The sequence below is a fragment of the Mesitornis unicolor genome, unplaced genomic scaffold, assembly GCF_000695765.1.
Source record: "Mesitornis unicolor isolate BGI_N332 unplaced genomic scaffold, ASM69576v1 scaffold49104, whole genome shotgun sequence".
NCBI lineage: Eukaryota > Metazoa > Chordata > Aves > Mesitornithiformes > Mesitornithidae > Mesitornis > Mesitornis unicolor.
Window position 1 is genome coordinate 29,398 of NW_010181707.1, and position 19,333 is coordinate 48,730.

A 19,333-nucleotide genomic window follows, 5' to 3' on the forward strand; every position below is an offset into this window, starting at 1 on the left:
TTAATGGAGTGTTAACAGTTTCAAGTCAAATGCTCAAGACTTTGCCACTGAGTCTCTTCAAGCCAGCAGTGGGGAATCCTGGCTTTTATATCGGAGCCTGGAAGGGGACGCATTCCAAATCATGCAACCACCCGGTGTATTTAATCCCTCAATTTGATCCAGTGGAAAAAGGCGGCTGGCTAAAGACATCTCTGGGCCTGTCTTAGAGATGTGCTTTCCTTTATCGACTCTTCCACTAAAGTAAGCCTTGTCTTTTTTTTTCCTAGGCGAATGATATAAAGCTCTGCTTATTGACAGGTGCTGAGGCAGATGATTTACTGCGTGGAGCTGCTATCTAGATCTCCGGGATCTCAGCTGAGCCTATCTTTCCCTGTGCTCCTGGAGAGAAATCTGATTGATGCTCTGTCAGAAGCTTTAATTTTATTTCTGTTATGCAGAAATGTCAATAGTTTCTTGAAATACAATACAGGTGCTGCATTTAGGCACTCTGTGGGATCTGAGATTATGCTTCGACTGAGGAAGTATGCAGAAATTTCAGGACTCCTGGGGACTTCTACTGAGCAGGGGAAATAACTCTTTGAAGAGTCTTGAAACTTCAAAACCCACACGAACTGTTTTGGAAACAGCTGCAGCACGTTTTTTTTACTCCATTCATCCCTGTTGGGCTGTGAAACCCAAGGAGTTTGTTTTGCTACCTGATTGCAGTGGAACATGATTGCAATTAGCATTTTATTTTACTCCGTGACTAAAGGATAAAATGGTGGGAACAGGGAGATGCTAAAATCAATCTGGATCTCTCTCTTCCTCTTGCCCTTCAAATAAAGAAAGATAAGGAAGAGGGGAAGCTCTAGTAAATAATGGAAATTTACTGTAGTGGCAAGCGTATTGCTGATATAAAGCCATGTTTGTCTGGAAGGTTTATTCAGGCTCACAAGGCAAGTACTCAGATGTTGTTTATCAGTGTTATCCTAACCCAGAGGCAAGATTTAAGTAACACACTCTGAATGTGGGCAGTGAGGGGTAATTTTTAATATTCTCCTTTGTTAAAATGGTTGCTTAGCTTCTTTTGAAAGAAAGGAAATGTTCTTTTAATTTTTTTTATGATTATTCATGTTTCTCTCTAAATATTTAGTCTGTAAATTTGAGAGGTACTACAGTTTGTAAAAGAGAGGGGATAGACTGTGAGTCATGTTTACATTTGTAATTTTGAAGAATAGCTTAAGATGACACATCTGACTACCTGTGTTCATTATCCTCCTCGGCATCCTCTTGTTATTGTGCGACCAACATAATCTTACAAAGCAAAGCTGGTGTTTTGATGTGATTCAGCAGTCTTGCATAAGGGATCCTCACATTCTGCTGTGGTGTTTTTTATATTGTCTTTTAAGGTATGACGTTAACAAATCGATGCACAAGATTTCTAAATGTCACATAGTGCAGACAGTAAGTAGTGCAGTAAATTATTATCCAGACTGAAAATACAGCACATGTATTAAATATGACCAATTATATGAGAAACTAGCAAACCGGAGCCCGTCTGCCTTGTGTTTGCCTGTCATTTCCATTTTGATTGCGATTGGCTGGCAAGGGCTGCTGCTGGCATTGCACAATTGGCTTAGATGGGGAATTACAAAACAGGAGCAGATCCCTTGATTGGGACTCGGTAGCACATGCAGCTGAGCACAGGCAAAAAAGAAAGGTCACCCGTACGCAAGGATTTGAGCAGGATCTCTCTCACAGATGTTTCCATTCGGGAGAAGTGCATCTGATCTCATTTTTCTTGTCTATGGTTCAGAGTGTTTAAATGCCATGGGGATTTTTTGTTTTGGTGAATGTAAAAATGCACCTGGGAAGAAGTTTCCAACCTGGAGCCATGTGAGAATTTCAGATGTGTGGAGCAATATTGTGGAATAATCTGAAGGACCTGTGTTTTTAAGGAGTTTTAAATATCAGTTAGAAGGAAGACAATTCAAACAGAAGGTTAAAAGCAGATGCAATAGGAAAACAACTTTGTTTTGATCCTGAAATTGTACTGAAAATAGCATGAAGAAGTGATTATATCAGCACCAAAACAATGGGAGAATCAAAAGGTTTTATTTTCCTCTGAAATAATCTCTGGATGAGAAATGTAAAAACTATTTTTCATGAAAAAGAATAATTCATTATTTGAATATGGTTTGAAGCTCTGTGGTACGTATTTTGGACTGCTGCATCTTTCCAATGGTGTATAGTATATCTTTATTTAAGATGTTTAGATGAAGAAGATTCTGCATGAGAAGGTCAAGCTACTTTTTTTAACTAGTTTTTAGCTGCTTTTTTAAGTGAGAGAGGAGTTTCATTTGCATTTTTAACTAAACTTTCTCTTTTTTCTTCTTTCCTCCTCCAAACTTAGTTTACGAGATGCTGGGATTGGATTTATTCTTGTCATAGATCGCAGACAGGACAAATGGACCTCTGTGAAAGCTTCCATACTGCGGATAGCAGTGAGTACTGTTTTAATTAACTCCTTAGAAAAATTTTCCACGTTGAGCCTTCCTCTTATGAGTAGAGAAGCAGCAATTTCTTTATCTCTTAAAGAAAATGTTAGCTGATATATGACACAAAAAGTATCCAGTAATGGGACTGAGCATCATGTGTGTCTGATGTGTTTTTAAAGCAGTTTGCAGCACTGAGAGCTCATGCACACGTGTGTGTGTGTGTGTGTGTGAATGTGAATGTGCATGGCATGCAGCTCTCTGCCGTGGGAACGGATATTTGCATGGGCAGCCTGTGCATCTCACAGAGTTCTGGGTCCACCTTTCGCTATTTCAAGTGAACTTCTTTTTAGTGAGAGCTGAGGATGAGGGTCCTGAACTAGTTTACCACTTGTGAAAGGAATTCAGGTGTAAAAGCTGATCTTGTGGTGTTTGAATTAAAACAAAGGTTGCTTGTAAGCAAGAAAATCTTATATACCTGCTATGATCAATCAACAGCACATGTGGTTACTTTCAGTCTCCTTTTTAATTAATACCTTTTAAAATATGAAAACTAAGCTTATTAGAGGATTGGGTTTTTTTAAACACGAGTAGGAAAAGACAGATTCATGTTTATCATGTGCTGACCAAACTGTTTATTTTGGAGGCTTTTGTTCTTTTTATCCTTGCTTGAATTGTTAGAGTTGATAATCTTTCCAGTAAGTGCTGAAAAACAGTTCTTTTTGACCAAAGAACTGTTTTTTTATTGTAAATTAAAAGGTATTTATTTAAAGGTAATGTATCACTCCCACTATATGATTTTTTGTGAATTAATATATAATGATATAATATTCCAACAATGCAACTTTTTACACAGTAATTAAGTTTAGGAATGTTAAAATATTAAAAATATACAGAAATACTAGCATAACTTGCTTTTGCAGCTCCCTGAAGTTTTGAGATGCAGCACTGAACAGATTCCAGTAGTGAAAACTGAGAGCAGCACAAATTGGGGTGATTAAAGAAGGAGGACTATATCTCTGTAGTTTCTGAATCTCTTTTGAAATTCAATACTGTAATTTCTGTTCAAAGACAGATAAGTATTCCACGTATGACAGTCCTTTTATTTACATAATTAAAGTGGTAGGGGGTGGAGCACAACTACAGACATGTTGCTTATAGCCGTAACATTAGCTTATATGGTAATGTTCCTTCAGTGTGCATTATTTTGTGTAGAACCTTGAGTACCTGTTCCCCATGATATGGGATCCATCATTGCAGTAATGGCGTTGGTGCCGAAGGGCTTTGCCTAGAGAAGAATGTTAAGTGCAGTGAACTCTATGGGTTGCAGTGCTGTTGATGGTGGATTATTTTTCTTTTTCCTTCTTTTCTCATTCTTCTGTAAGCTTTATTTAAAAGAGGAATCATGCTTTCTATCTGAAGGCTAATCTGTTAGTCATGATTTTTTAAAAATATGTATCTCTTTCTTTTCACTGAACTGGCTCACCTTTGGCTTTATATTGTGTCCGTGGATGCATGCGGCGGTTCTCCTCTTGGGCTTCTGCAACAGTCACATCATCCCAGAACTTTTTAAAATTTTACCTTCCCATTCCAAAAAAAGATGTAGTAACAAATCCTTGTTTACCCTTTCCACTATTTCTTTACTATAATATTTGCTGTAAGTGTACTCTAAATAGGTTTCTGCTATCTGTTACTTAAAAAAGCCAAGTATACACAATACATATCCTGATCCAAAGTTGCGAGGGTTTCTCTGAGTCCTGCTGATGGACAAAGATTTTTACATGGCTCAAGGGTAACTAGAGGCTTAAATTCCCCTTCTTTTGGTTTTCATAACCGTCAGAGTTGCCTTTTGGTGATGATTAAGCATCTGAGTGTCATTTGGGCTGTCCAGATTGAACCTTATGTCTGAAAACCTGGTATCTCTAGCAGTTTTGATTGCTTAAGCTTATTGCTGTGTGTGAGGATATGAGTCTCATGGTATTTGAGAAGAGAATTTTGGCTGCTAGCTCATTCGTACTAGGTTCTACAGCACCTTCCCAGCCATCTTTTCTGATTTTTCTCTTATCGCCTCACGGGGGTTGACCCTTTTGATTTGTGAAATCAGAGATGTCAGCACAGGGTGTTCTGGCTGGAGCACAGCCAAATATCCTGGCTGGAGCATCTGCCCATCACTAATATCCTGACAACTGTAGGAAATATATTTGTAAGCACTGAGCAGCTGCTCAGCAGAAACTCGTACTAACGTGTAATCTTAAAATAATTATTTTATGGTATTAACAAGACTCTTCATGCCCAAATGTTTGGTTTGTAGTAGTAGGGTTTAGAAGTGTGTTTTGAAATAAAACTAATGAAAAAAGAATTTTTGTTTCAGGCTGAAATTTAATGTGGAAAATATTTCTATTTTATGAAAAATTTCTAGGCTTCATTTTTCCTTCTTTGTTGTTAGGGATCATTTTCTTTCCAGGGACAGAAAATGAGCAATGACAAGCTGACTCTTAATCTCATGCTGATACTTTAGGGTTTTTATAGAGACTTAAAGCTGTGAAGATCAGGTAAACCTATTTTCGCAGATGTAGTAGAAGGGCAGTGGCTGCATTGTTCACCTGGGATGACCACTGCTGAAGCACCCACAGTGACAGCAGAGCTGAAACCAAAGCCAGAGGCACTGGGCTGAAAGATGGCCCCTCTTTTCCTGGGATGTGACAAAGAGATTATGGCAAACACATGCCCAGGCATGCAGGATGTCCTGCTGTTGTACTCTGCTTGACACAGCTTCAACGAGCAGACAGCCCAGGAGGTTGTCCTTAGCCACTGCAAGACTGTAGACTCTGTGGCTTAAGAGACACTGCAAACAAGATTATTATTTTTGTATTTCCCCAGATTTAGCTGAAGTGAAGTTATTAGCATAGTGCAGTCAAGAATGGCATGTGTTTGGAGAGAGACTCATCCTGTCTGAGATAGGTGGCATGGATAACCTAGAGATACTGTTCACTGTGTAGAAAGCTTAGCTTTTAGATGGCTGTAAGCTGGAGAGATCTTATCTCTACTGTTGAGTCTATAGGAATGATCTGACCTACTGGGATAGCCAGGCTGAGAGGTGGAGCTCTGGTAGAGATGCCACAAGCCAAGCTTTATGTTAAGTGTGAAGACTTGGCAGTAAATTATCCCCTTCCTAGAGAGGCCATAGAAACCTGAAAGGTATTACAAGAAAAATACCAAAGTTAGCCATTGCAAATTGTTCACTCTTATTACATTGTTGTTTGAAAATACAAAAGTTCTTAAGTTTTTGCCCTGTCAGCTGCTGAGATTCTTCTAAATTTGTATTATAATAAAAGTCCTGTTTTCAGTTAAATATGGTATACAGAGACACGCAAGACCTTGCTGCAATTAAGTTCCTGTGGCTGAGCAAGCAGATAGGCTCATGGAAATAAGGCATGATTCCTGAATGAGGGTGTAAGGAGGAGCAGTCGCATAGCTTGGTAAAATGGCTCCATGTTGTCCCAACTGAAGTTGGGTGAATTACAAACACCAGACAAATTGATCCCTTTTCCCTTCCATGCAGTCGAAAATGACAGTTCTTCTTTTTTCTCCCTTTTTTCTTTTCTCTCCTCGTGTTATCATACCCAAACAAGCAATATTCAATCCACAGTTACTGGAATAAGGCACATTACTAATCGGTGTGTTCTAGGGCTTCTCACTGCTCTGTTCATAGTTACTGTGTGTTTTCTCAAAAAAATGAAGCCTATGTCATTACACTATCTTTGTCTCTGTTGTCCTGTCATCATAGGCTTCCTCTGTCTTGTTGAAGTGTGAACTCAGTCTTTTAGACAGACAAAATACTGCAGTTAAACATCATGAAAAGTTTCACTGATTGCCATCCACCAGCCTCATATTGAAAGTCCAGAGAAAATAAATTTCCTTAAACTTGGTGCTCAGGGAGTAACCTACATGTAGGCAACTGTCCTTGAGGAAGTAGTTGATATGGAGGTCACTCAAGCGGTAGTGACAAAGATTTATCCAGTTACCAAACTTGCAGCCCTTCCTACATGTTACAAAAGTTGGGTTTTATCCAACCTGCTGGGGAGGTTTGCTTCCTGTTTTGCCACCTTTGACTAAGGATGCAGTGCATGCAGCTTTCGTGCCTGCTGTTTCAGACTGCATTGTCCAGGGCACTGTGTTTCTTCGCTTTTCATAAATCAAAATGCAGTCTTCACTGCCCATTAATTGCTTTGAAGTTGGAGGGCCAAGCCATTTAGCTAGCATGAGAAGACCAAAAGCCAGTGGATAGACTGGAGTGCTAATACCAACCTAAACCTTGCAGGAGCCAGGCAGTCCCATTTTTGTGCCATCTGGAGTCTTATTGTTGGTTTTACATCGAAGTTGAGAAACAGTGAACTACAGTAATGCAACCTTGAGTTCTCTGACCTAGTTTGACATTGAGTTTCTTAGTGAGTTGTTGATGGAGGAAAGATGTGTTTAGTAACTGATACTCCATGAAAGGCACTATTTTATGTCATGGACAGGTATTTACCGCTAACCCAGTTTCATGTCCTGAAAACTGTAATGACATTTAACAGTTTGTGTGGGTTAAGTTTGAAGAAACTGCCCTTTTTTCAGCCCCTAGTCATGTTTCTCATTTTTGCTTGGATTCAAAACAAGACTAAGAACTTGACAGGATTATGAAGCTAGAGCAGTATATGTATTAATTTTGTAGCTATTGTTATGAACTATTCCAGTAAATTATAAATGGAAAAGGTAATTTTGAGATGCTGTGCATTTTTTTTTCTTCTTATTGCCTTAGATGTTTTGAGAATATTAAATGTGTAGGCACTTTCACAGTTATTCTTGTTTAGTCGGCCATTTTTTTCTTTTAATTATGTGGGAGTTTTTAATACATAAAAAGAGAGAAGTGAATCACTTAAACTCTGAAAACAGGATCATAACATCACAAGCCTTAAACTCGGATCTAATGCAAAACAGCTCAATGTTTTTAAAACTAGATTTCAAACTGCTCCTTTTATGAACTGATTTAATTCAAGATTCTTTCTTGACAAGAAGCCTGTGTAAGAGACTTCATTCTAGCCAGGAATAAAGTCTTGGGGGGGTGGAAGTATTTATTAGCTCCTTTATATACAGAGGTACTTTGGAAAGAAGTGCCCTGTGGCTTATGGCATACTAGTGAGTGCAGAAGGGAAAACACCACCATGGGGTTTGGCAATGTGGGTAAATCGAAGCTTTTCAAAAAATGAAAAGTAGTTTTGTTCCAGGTATTTTAAGACAGAACTACTAAAAGTCAAGCGTTAGCTCTTTGATGGCTCACGCAGTTCGAATATTTCTGAAAGGTGGCTGTTTACCTGGGAAGGAAAAGGGGTTGTAGGTTCACTGTTTATCAAAACAACTTTCCTCTGCTGTGTAGGAGTATAAAAGACTTCTGAGCACTGAGTGAATTGCTCTGTGGGATTCAACAGCAGACTGCAACTTTAAGTGCATCTCTGCCTAAAAGGTATACGTATCTACCTACGTACTTCCTTAGTATACTAAATAAGCCCTAGGAGGAAACCTGAGATATGAAAACTCAAAAGATATTGTATTTCTTTTCCAAAAGAAAACTCTGATGGAAGTGGTAGTGACTGACTCCCAGTTGTAGACCCCCTCCCCCCCACCGCTGCTCTGCCCCTGCGCTGCCTCTCCTGAGGAGCAGCTGCCTGGCAGCAAGGCATCCTGTCTCAGTGAATATTGTGACTTGGATTTTTTTTTAAAAAAAACAAACAAAACCAAACGGGAAGCATAGGAGACAGACTAGAGGAGACAAGAACAGTATTGTATACAAAGTTAGAGTAATCTAGCATTTGAACTTTTGTTGAGAGAGAGGGGAAACTTCTGGCAAGTCTTGAATTGGGAGTTAAAGTTGAACAAGACTGTTGTGACTCCAACAGCATCATTTTGGGTAGAAATGCTGAGGCAAAGAATAATCGTAATGTTTATTCTCTGTCTGCTTTCTTTGAATTGAACACTAATGAGACATCCTACTTAATTTTGTCATGTAATTAAACTCTATTTCACAAGAGCTAATACACAATTTAGAAAACCTTACTATTGCATTGCATTTGGCTACTACTGTTAGCTTCAGCATTAGCTGACTAGATATTAGGAAGAAATTCTTTACTGTGAGGGCGGTGAGACACTGGCACAGGTTGCCCAGGGAAGTTGTGGATTCTCGCTTCCTGGAAGTGTTCAAGGCCAGGTTGGACAGGGCTTTGGGCAGCCTCGTCTGGTGGGAGGTGTCCCTGCCCATGGCAGTGGGTTGGACCAGATGATCTTCAAGGTCCCTTCCAACCCAAACCATTCTATGATTCTATAAGTCATCCCTGAGCCATCTCTTCTCCAAGAAGAAGAGACCCAGCTCCTTCAGTCTTTCCTCATTGGGCTGTTCTCCAGACCTTTGATAATTCTTGTGGTCCTTCTTTGGACCCTCTCTAGTCTGTCCGTGTCTTTCTTGAATTGTGGGAACCAGAACTGGATACAGTACTCCAAGTGCAGCCAGATAAATGCTGAGCGGGGTGATTAAGTCTCTGTCTCTGATAGTAATGCCCCCAGGATCTGATTTGCCTTGGTTGCTGCAGCAGCACACTGCTGACTCACGTTCAGCTTGTTGTCCACAGCACCCCCCAAGTTTCTTCCAGTATATTTTCTGTGCAATTCTGGAGTAAAAAAAACTAGACTACAGTCACAAAGTGTAGAAGTATGAATTTAAAGTTAGATTGAAGGAATACATTGCTCATACACAACTTAAATTTACTGTTTGGTGTCTTATATGCTTCATTTCATGCTGTTGTGTGTTTCTAATGTACCTACTCAACTTGAAGCTAAGAGGACAGGCATTTCCCAGTATTCTACATAAGGCTAAATGGGTTGCAAACTTGCATTGCCAAAGACAGTATGTCTGGATGTCATGTGGTGGGGTTCATCTCACATGAAGACCCTTCTTTTTTTTTTCAAAACATATTATCTAAAATATATTTATTCTTGAAACTTTTTCTTCTGAAACGTTGGCATTGCCATCAAATAAACATCACATTTTGGAAGATGAAGGTGAAAATTAACAGCTCAGTCAGACTCTGAACACCGCTGTTACAGGCACAAAATAAATTGACACATGTCTATTGAATGTATGAAATGAATAGACTTCATGGCTCTCATTCTAAAAAGATTATTCATGAGTTTTAATAAAAAAACAGAAAATCTTGTCCGTTCTTGCAATGTTTCTTAGTATGAGTTAAATAATTTTCTTAAATAAATTTGCAGTTGTCTTTGGTACAATCATTCAGAAAAAAAAAGTAAGAATAATCTTTTCTTAACTGTTTCTTCAGAATACAGTTAGGAATTTTCTACAGAAAGTTTTTCTTTTGAGAACTGTGGGTTAGTAATTCCATAGGGTGTGCTACTTTTAGTACACAGAGAAAAATTATGGTCCAAGGATGAGGAGGTGGTTTGGGCACTCAGAATTACCTGGATTCTGTTCCCAGCCCTCAGACAGACTCCTTTGGGACTGAACCACTTTGCTTTCTAGAAAATTTGGACATGGCTGAATTAGAGGCAGATTGTAAAGCTTAAGCCTTTAAGGTTCCTCAATCAAATTGAGGTCTGAGTTGTATACTGAATATCTGGGGAACCACAATGAATCTGTGAAGTCTTCCAGAAGAGTTTTTGACTACTTTTCTCTTTAAAAGTTTAAATGCATGAAGCTCTTTGTGCAAGCCTTGCAGGTTTTTGATCAGTCACTCCATTATGGGAGGCCTTTGATATGGTTAGTTTGTGGTTTAACAGGGGTTTTTCCTTGTTCAACAATGTTTTCTGGAGCTGAGACACAGAAAATAATAGACTAAACCTGTTTTGCAGGCATCTTTCCCAGGAAACTTGCAACTAGTCCTCGTTCTGCGCCCAACAGGATTTTTTCATCGAGCTCTCTCAGACATTGCTTTCAAATTCAACAAAGAGGAGCTTAAAATGAAAGTACCTGTAAGTAATCCTCTGTTTTCACTTTGCTGTCAGGAATCTGTTAAAATACTTAATGCAGCCAGCAAGGACCAAAAAAGTCCCAACAAAAAGCCATGCTTAAAGGCATTTCCAGCAATTTTGGCTAATTCATGACAGTTTAGTCTTGAAAGAGTATGTGAATTTTGAGGCAAATGCATTTAGCATGGACAAATACTATAGTTTCTATCATTTGAGCAAATGTACAACTGATGCCTGTTGTTACATTGCCAGTAAACCCACTGGTTATATTTTTATTTGTAAATGTACAGCATTTATATTCTAAAATAAACTTTGAAAGTATATGAGTTTAAGATACACAAGTTATTTTACTTATCAGATGTAAATTTCAAGGGGAAGGTCTTTTAAGTTACTTTTCCCCCACCTCTCATTTATTATGGGCAACTAGTCCTTACATGCCAAATCCATGGAGATACTATTGTTCTCTCCTACAGACTCAGGATAACAAGGGAAAATGAATAGGAAATGAATGTTGCTCTTAGAAAATAGCCATGTATGGTTTATCATGTTTAAAAAAACCTGATAGTGTAAATTATGTTGTATAATTTATAAGCTTTTTTTTTTTTTAAATATGGCTGGGGCTTATGCCTGTATGCAGTTATTTTCATTTACATTATCTTCAACTGAAGAACTCTTAAGTTTGTTTTTCTTTACCCAAAGGAAATAGTTTTATCTCTTGCTTCTGTATTGAACTGAATTTTCTCAATCTGAGGCTGAAAGATGGGGCTTAGAATCCTGAACAAGGGACTTCTCACCACTGATCACGTTCACTTTTTCTTTACTGGTGCAGATCATAATGCTGGGCTCAGTATCAGAACTGCAGGGTTACATTGATAAAACACAATTAACAGAAGATCTTGGTGGCACCCTGGATTACTGCCATAACAGATGGCTGTCTCGTCGCACTGTAAGTCTTAGTTTTTGTTTTAACTTTTCAGTTTAATAAGCCCTTCTGTTTTATACCCTGCCATTTATAAAACTGATTCCAAGTGATGCAAGTTGACTTGCTCTGAGTGAGATGTTCCCAATGGTACTTAGTCATCTCAAAGAAATAATATGAGTAATGATTTGGGAGTGGTTTTCTGAACACTTGGAGCAAAGGAACTACAGTGTATTATTGTGTTGAGGTTTATTGGTTTTGCTACAAGAAAGAAAAAACTCAAGTTGTAAAATAACTCCAGATTAAAAAAATATGAGGAAGATACACCTGATACGAGCCTAAGAAAAATATGCAATTGAGGAACTAATGGTGACGGTATCTGTTGCTTGCAAAATTATAATTTGACCGTTTTTCAGTCTTGTAATTAATCTTTGCTTGTTTTGAGTGTTATATTTTGTGTGTGTCTTTTTGTACGTGTGCATGAAATATCTTTAATGGTTTTTATTCCAAAAGGCTATAGAGGGTTTCGCCCAAAAGGTTAAGCAAACAGCTCAGATTCTTCAGTCCTTTGGGACTGAGCTGGCTGAAACAGAACTACCAAATGATGTGCAATCAACCAGCTCCCTTCTTGCAACACACACAGAAAAGAAGGACAAAATGAAGGTATGTACTTTTTGTAAAGATGCTGATTTCTAGTTAAACTGTGTTTTAATTATAGCTAATTGTTAATAGAAAATCTGGAGGATGTTAATGGACAATAATAACACGAAGCATTGAAATCTTATTGAACTTGTTTGGTTTGATGTTAAAAATTCTTTTTGCCTTCAAAAATTACATTTCTTGAGGCTAAGTTTACTTATGTACAAATGCATAATGATTCATATGTGGATAAAATTCCTTTGTAAGTACTGTTGTGTTTAAGTTTAGTTTTGTTTGCAACAAGAAATTTGATTGTATTTGCATGCATATGAAAATATATGACCTTTTGAAGAATGGCTTATATGAAATTGGCTTATATGGAGACTATTTGGGGGTTTCGAAACTATACATCTAAAACTTTTGAGACATTTGTAGCCTAAGGAGACACTGGAAGGCTAGTGTGAAAATTCAACTCAGTTACACTGGGATCTTAGGGTACTCAATGTAGAAAAAGCTGTAATTTAGCATTTACTGTCTGTAGTTGTTGTCAGTCACTGCTTTTAATCAAACTAAGCTTGATCTCCTGCTATTGAAACAATCCATTTTCCAGTTTGGTGCCTTATGAAGTCTGCTTAAAAAAAACGACACATAACTACAGTGTGTGTGTGTGGTGTTCTTTTCTTTTGTAGGAGGATATCAGGTTAGCAGTAGAACAGGGAGATGATATCCTTGGAAGTATTACAAAACCAGTTACTGAGAATCCTGAGTACAAACTGAATCAAGATCAGCTAGACAATCAAACAACAGTGGAAAGGTGAGAGGAGTGGAATAATGAATGTGCTGCTTTTCTGTTGTTTTGTGGTTTGGTGTTTTTTTACCCCTCCTCAGCTCTTTTACTTACTTCCATATGCATACTTAGCAAATAAGAAAATCTACATGTGAACATAAAAGGAGCTTTCAGAAATAATTCTTCTGTTGTCAGTTCTGTTCTGAGCAAAGTAACGTCCTGATGTCCATTACCAGGTCACCTGGCTGTAAGGAAATAGGTTATGTGGTTTGAGTTCCAGTACTAACAAAGTAACACTGTTCTTTTTTTACCTTTTTGTCAGATTTGGACAGTATAGTTGAGTAACTTTTCCTTATTTTAATGAATATCGGTGCTTTAGTAGCTTAAGAAGACACTAGAAGTTTCTCTGAAGTAGAGACAAGTACAATTCAAGGAACTTTTACTGCTGTAGGAAAAGGAGGGGAAAACAGAAGTGATAGATCCCTTATTTCAGTAGCTTTGTTCACTTTTGTTAAGTCCTTTTGGTTTGAAGTGGGGGGTTTCTTTTTCTTTAAACCTGCCTGAAGGAACTTCTAGCACTGCTGATATTTTACCAGTGTTGTTAGTAGCCTTTAAAGGGCTACTAGGGAGTACACCACTCTCAAAGTATCTATGCACAAACTTCCTATAGGCTTCCTTTGGGCATATGAGTAAATAGATGTATTCCTTTGCTCCCTGTCCATCCCCTCTTAAGTTACTGCCAGTCTTGAAGGTGTTATATCGCTATAGCACAGATGTAAATTTGTACAAAACTGTGAAAGCATAGCTCATTTCCCCCAGGCAGTATTCTGCATTCTTTTTTTGTCTGTCATCCTGTGTTTCTGTTATACTCGGGTGGACGTTTCTTTCCAAGTAACTGTCTAGTCTAATCCACAAAGCTTGGCAGAAGTCACTTTTTTTAGTCATTGTTGCTATCAGCTATCCTAAGGACAGTCTGGATCAGTGTTGCTAATTTATCCAAAATGTTCCCACTCGATACAATATCTGACAGAAGCTGGAACAAACTCTCTGTGTGTGTCCCTGCCTTTTTTCTAATCAGTCTTAACTTCTAAATTCGGGGTTTGTTTCTGTGCTATTAATGGCAAAAATGCATTACAATTCTGATGTGTGGCCTTCCCTGGATGTAGCCTAAGAGCAGCAAAACACACAGCAAAAATAAGCCTATAAGATACCATACTGTGAAATGCAATATTAGAATATAAGTTGAAAAGTTGAAGTCTTAAGATATTGAAGAAGATTCTTTTCATTGCGGTACTCCTGTAGACTTGTCTGTGATACTAAAGTAGTAATGCTGCTCAGAAAGGGAGGAACAATGACCTTAAAGTTTATTATAAGCCTTGCTCCAAGGAACAAAATGCAAGGGCAGCCGGCTGGTCACAGCAGCACACATTTTTGCTTGCTTTTTCTCTACAGCTCAAGGCTTGGGTTCCTCCAAGTCCTAGCCCACACACATGTGCATGTTGTATTTATGTTTGCTAGCCTCAAGGCCTCATGTCCTCAGGCCAGAGCTGAGAGGTAGTATGTGCAGCAGCTAGCTTCAAATCAGCACTTGCCAATTTTTCAGAACTTTGTTTGTGTTGGGTTTCAGTTTCACATCAATGTTTTTCTAGGAAACAATTCTGTGCAATAGTGTTTCCTGTATCCAGTTTATTTTTTCTGGAAAATACTGCTTTGGGGAGGCTTTTTGTTTACTGCAGAACATTGCATTGTCCCCTAAAGGTTGCACCCATTAGTCTTACAAGTATTTCTTTTCTTTTTTTAAAGGCTTCTGGCTCAGTTACATGAAACAGAGACTGCTTTTGATGAGTTTTGGATAAAGCATCAGCAAAAACTTGAGCAGTGTCTGCGCCTTCGGAATTTTGAACAGAATTTCAGAGAGGTGAGAACTACTTGGTGGCAGTCAATATTTGGTAATATAGAAATGATTCAGCAGAAAATACTTCCCCTTCTTGGTTTTGTAGCTCTTGAGTGTGCTTGAAAGCTTTTGCCAGCCTTTTTCTTATACATGTCCTTACTTGACATCCTGCTATCTTTACTACCTTGAACTGTTAGAGGCATAATAGCTTCTCTTCTGCAGTCTTATGATTTTTTTCATTTTATTTTTTTTTAACATGGGCCCAGCAGTGCATAAGCATTCAGAAAACTCCTTTGAAACCTGCTCTTCACCACAGAAGCATAATACACTGGCTGCAAAGCTTTCATCTTGCCAATAGGCCTTTTTATGGAACCAAGACTTACCTAAATCTTCTGGCTGAGATTTTATAAAACGGTCTCCAACACTGTGGGTGGGAAGTTGCAACCACAATGTCAGAAGCTGGGTGGAGGCGAGGCTGAACTAAATTTTTTACAGCCAGTTTCTGATCTCATGTTATTTAACTCATATGCTTGATGGCACCTACATTCACACTACACTGGTGTAGCTAATCTCAGAGCGTGGCCCCTGTGTTTCCATGGGAGCAATGCTCAGAAACCCCCTTACAGATGTGTGTCTGTCTGTTTATATGTCTGTCTCTCAAGCAATTGTTAGTGACAACCTCTCCCTCACGTTCTGCTGCCTATGTTAATGTCACTTTGTAATTCTGTCATCTGGAAAAAGCAAGACTGTAAATGTTTCCTGAGCATTAGTTTTCCTACCTTTTTTTTATCAGTACGAGGAAACAGGATTACTTCACTGCCTTTTATTTGTATTTTTTTTCATTCGGAATTGAGGGTAAAGGTGGGCTGACAAAAATATGATTTGTCTCTGTGCCCCAGTAACCCCATAGTTTGAGTCACCTGACTGGAATTGGTGGCTGTCAGCTACCCAATGGATGGGTCTCCAGAGAGGTGGAATCATCTTCATTGATACATAGCTGTCTCTCCTTTCAGGTCAAAGCAGCTTTGGATATTGTGTCCGAGAGACTGTCAGCTTTCACAGATGTGGGAAACAGCTGTTCACATGTGGAGCACATTTTGAAAGATCTCACCAACTTTGAAGAAAAATCATGTGTAAGAACTCTGCAAGCCTCCTTAATTTCTAGTATGACAATGCATGTGTGGAGGGGTGCAGTATTTGGCTATTGAGTGTACCCTATGAGCAGAGCCTAGGCTGACAACAGGGCAGAATCAGTGTCTCAAGTGGTGTGCAGAAGGAATTTGGAATAAGGTCTTAAACAGTGGAGCAGCCCAGTTCTCAGGCATCCCTCAATGAAGAGCAGAGTGCCCAGTCACGAAGTCGGTGTGATCAGTTTGTGAAAGAATTGCATGAAGTGTCTATGTAGCCAAGTTCTGCACTTAGTGAGAAGTGACCCCTTCATCACTACAGCCATTTATTTCATGAAATCTTAGAAATTATAAAGCTGTGTATTGCATGTACAATATGTTAAAAGATGACCAACAGAACAATGTAGAAACGGAACCTTATGATCCATGCTTCACAATAAAATATATAGCTCTATAAGTGAGGTTGTTGCTCTTGAGGCTGAGATGCCAGAGTTAGGTATTTTTTTAATGTGGGTTCAGATTGCTGCTGTCCTCCAAATTGCAGACATACCCACAGAGACATGCTGCTGAATAACTAAGGCATGGAGAGACAATAGTGGTTCCTTCACAGGGAGGCATATGATTAAAATTATTCATGTTTGTGAAGTACTCTTATACAATAAAGATGGAGGCATAAAAGTTCTTGGGTGTCTGGGAGGACAGGAAATCACTTTGATTTATTAAGCAAGCAGCTGTTAACTAAACATGTAGGATTTATCAACACATGTATTTTACTGCATTTTAAAAATGGTGTAATTTTTAATATTTTTTTCACTGATATTGATCCAAGGAAAGATGTACCTAAATCAGTTCTTGCTTTCCTAGGAAACTATAGCAAAAGCCAGAATGCTAGCCTCGGAGGGCGACGCTTTTATTGAAAGCAATCATTATGCTGTGGACTCCATTATTCCAAAATGCAGTGAACTTCTTCATCTCTGTGATGCCTTCGCTACCGAGACAGAACGGAGGAGGAATCTTCTTAACAAATCTCTAGAACTGCATGGCTTACTAGAAAAGGTAAATTTTGCATGGAACAGTTTTGTTTCCCATTTTGTTTGCTGAAACCTCAGTCAACCAGTTGTCATAATGGCAGGTAAAAATATTTGAGTCTGCTGGAAGTTTTCTCCTTAAGTAGTTGAATACTTCACAAGTAGAGGTATGAAATGGTTTAGACCTCTTAGTGTTTGATGCTGACACCAGTGCATTCTCAGCCTCTTCTTTTCTCTGTTTCTAGTCTATGAAGTGGTGCGATGAAGGAATTTATCTGCTGGCATCGCAGCCGGTAGATAAGTGTCAGTCTCAGGATGGTGCAGAATCAGCATTACAGGAGATCGAGAAATTCCTGGACACTGGAGCAGGCAATAAAATCAAGGAGTTGAATAAAATTTACAGAGAGTATGCACACATCCTCAATGAGGACCTAAAGGTACCAAAAGATGTTTATGTATATCTATGCATCTATTTGTTAATTTTACAATTGCACTCTTGCATGGCTATTGATAAAGCTAAATAATCAGTACTAGGAGTTATACCCGGAAACTGGAAGCCAGCATATTTCCCTACCTGAGGTGTTAGTCCTGTCATGTCCTTGGGTAAGCATCAAGGGCTTCAGAGCCTATTAATAATTACTTCAATTTGTCAGACAGTGAGTTTTTGGAGTATCTTTTTTATGTAGCAAAAATGTGCCTGTCCTTGATATTTGTATGACTTCTGCTTTCTAACTGCTTTTTTCAGAACTTGAGAATATGTCCCTTTTCCTCTTGGATTACCTCTTCATGTAACAGATTAGATGCTGTCAAGAAAACTTTTCCCTATTTTTTCTTTTTAATGAAACCTGAACCCCCATCGGTTTCTCTACAGCAAGCACACAAAATGCTTTATGAAGTGATGTTCTAATTTTTAAGTGTACTAAATGACTGTAAATTACACCTTGTTAGGAATGAAGAGCAGGGTAATATTTTTATATGTTGTATAAAAGCAACCCCAATTTCAAATCAATGTGCCATAAATGGTGGTGTAGTTTCTTGATAGGTCTCTGACAGGGGTTTTGTTTTGTTTTGTTTTTTATTTCTGTGGCAATGGTAGGATCATGTGCAAAAGGTTTTCCAGAAGCAAGAGAGCATGGAAGAAATGTTTCAAAAGAGACAAGTAAGTCTTAAGAAACTGGCAGCTAAGCAAACACGTCCTGTTCAGCCAGTTGCACCAAGACCCGAAGCCTTTGTAAAATCTCCATGTACCTCTCCAGGTAAGTAATTGTAGAAGCCTTTAACTAATTTTTTGCTCTGTGCTGAGAAACTTGAAGAAACTTTCAGCTGTAATTTGTGGTTGCGCAAACATCTGTGTGAGATCTGCTCAAGTTCAAACTGCTGTTTCGTTCTGGTTTATGTGCTTAGGTCTTCAAAGAGAATACGTATCCAACTCGGAAAGCAGTGCACTTCGGAGGGTAAACTACAGAAAGGGAAAGGTAATTTTTTTTTTCTTGCACTTTTCACACACATACTGCTTGAGAAAGTCATAATACAACAGAATATTCAAGAACCTTCAGAAGAATGAGACAATTCTACTGAAAAGTGATAGTATTGCCCCTATCAAAGTAGCTCTGTTGAAGGAGTCATGTGGTTTAAATAGAGGCTGCTTTGTCACTGGACTGGCTATGAGGGAAGGTAAAGTAAATAGTTGTCTATATTAGGAAAAATGTTAGGGGCAACAAAATATAAAATCTATGAACTGGAAACATTTATTATTTGCCAGTAGCAATTGGCCACTGTTAAAACTGCAAAAGTGAAGAGGTAGTTGTTGTTGGCTCCAAAACAGCTTCACCTGACCTAATGGGTTGCCATTCCCAAGTGGGGATGGTCTTCCTGCCCTCCCTCCCCAGCAAGGAAAGTAACCTGACAGCAGCAACAGAAAGGAGTAGCTTCCCCCTGAGTTAGAGCGTTGAATCCACTCAGCGAAGGTTCAGCAAAAGACAATGCGAGGCAGAAGGCAGGACCACATGACCAGTAGGGACAACAGTTGGAGAAAAAGGTTAGTTCAAGGCAGGGATTGAAAGCAGAACCTCTTATATTTTTTTCAGCAAGCTGTAATTAGGTCAGCCATTACAGTACATTACTACATTACAGTAGAAGCTGTAAGAGAGAACTTCTGTGTCAAGTTAGGAAGTTAGCACAGTACCTCATTTTTAGCTTGGAAAACAGACTAAGGCCAGCGTTGCCTCTGAGATTATACTGATGCTCTGATGTTGTCTTCCTGGAAAGGGACCTCGAACCACAGTCTTCTCTAAGCTGGCCTTTCATGGAGAACTCCCTGTGTCTAAATGTTTGTATGTGCTTCAAGACCCTCAGGTTGACTTGGAGTTTTTTTGCAGTGTTCTTGCAAATTTCTGTCATTTTTAATGGAGTACAGTCTTTCCTGTGAAAATGCATGCAAATAGAGCTG

At 38.7% G+C, this 19,333-nt stretch overlaps 1 protein-coding gene across 2 annotated transcripts in view; it reads left to right on the forward strand.

The window, feature by feature from the left end:
• Nucleotides 1-19,333, forward strand: part of MCF2L (MCF.2 cell line derived transforming sequence-like) — a 64,438-nt gene that overhangs the window by 24,631 nt on the left and 20,474 nt on the right. For both annotated transcript variants that reach the window (XM_010183491.1, XM_010183492.1), the window contains exons 3-13: nt 2,393-2,483; nt 10,374-10,493; nt 11,320-11,436; nt 11,923-12,072; nt 12,738-12,862; nt 14,639-14,753; nt 15,743-15,862; nt 16,721-16,912; nt 17,130-17,321; nt 17,981-18,140; nt 18,289-18,359. In XM_010183491.1, the coding sequence (XP_010181793.1) occupies nt 2,393-2,483; nt 10,374-10,493; nt 11,320-11,436; nt 11,923-12,072; nt 12,738-12,862; nt 14,639-14,753; nt 15,743-15,862; nt 16,721-16,912; nt 17,130-17,321; nt 17,981-18,140; nt 18,289-18,359 (1,453 nt within the window). The remainder of the gene's footprint in view (nt 1-2,392; nt 2,484-10,373; nt 10,494-11,319; nt 11,437-11,922; nt 12,073-12,737; nt 12,863-14,638; nt 14,754-15,742; nt 15,863-16,720; nt 16,913-17,129; nt 17,322-17,980; nt 18,141-18,288; nt 18,360-19,333) is intronic.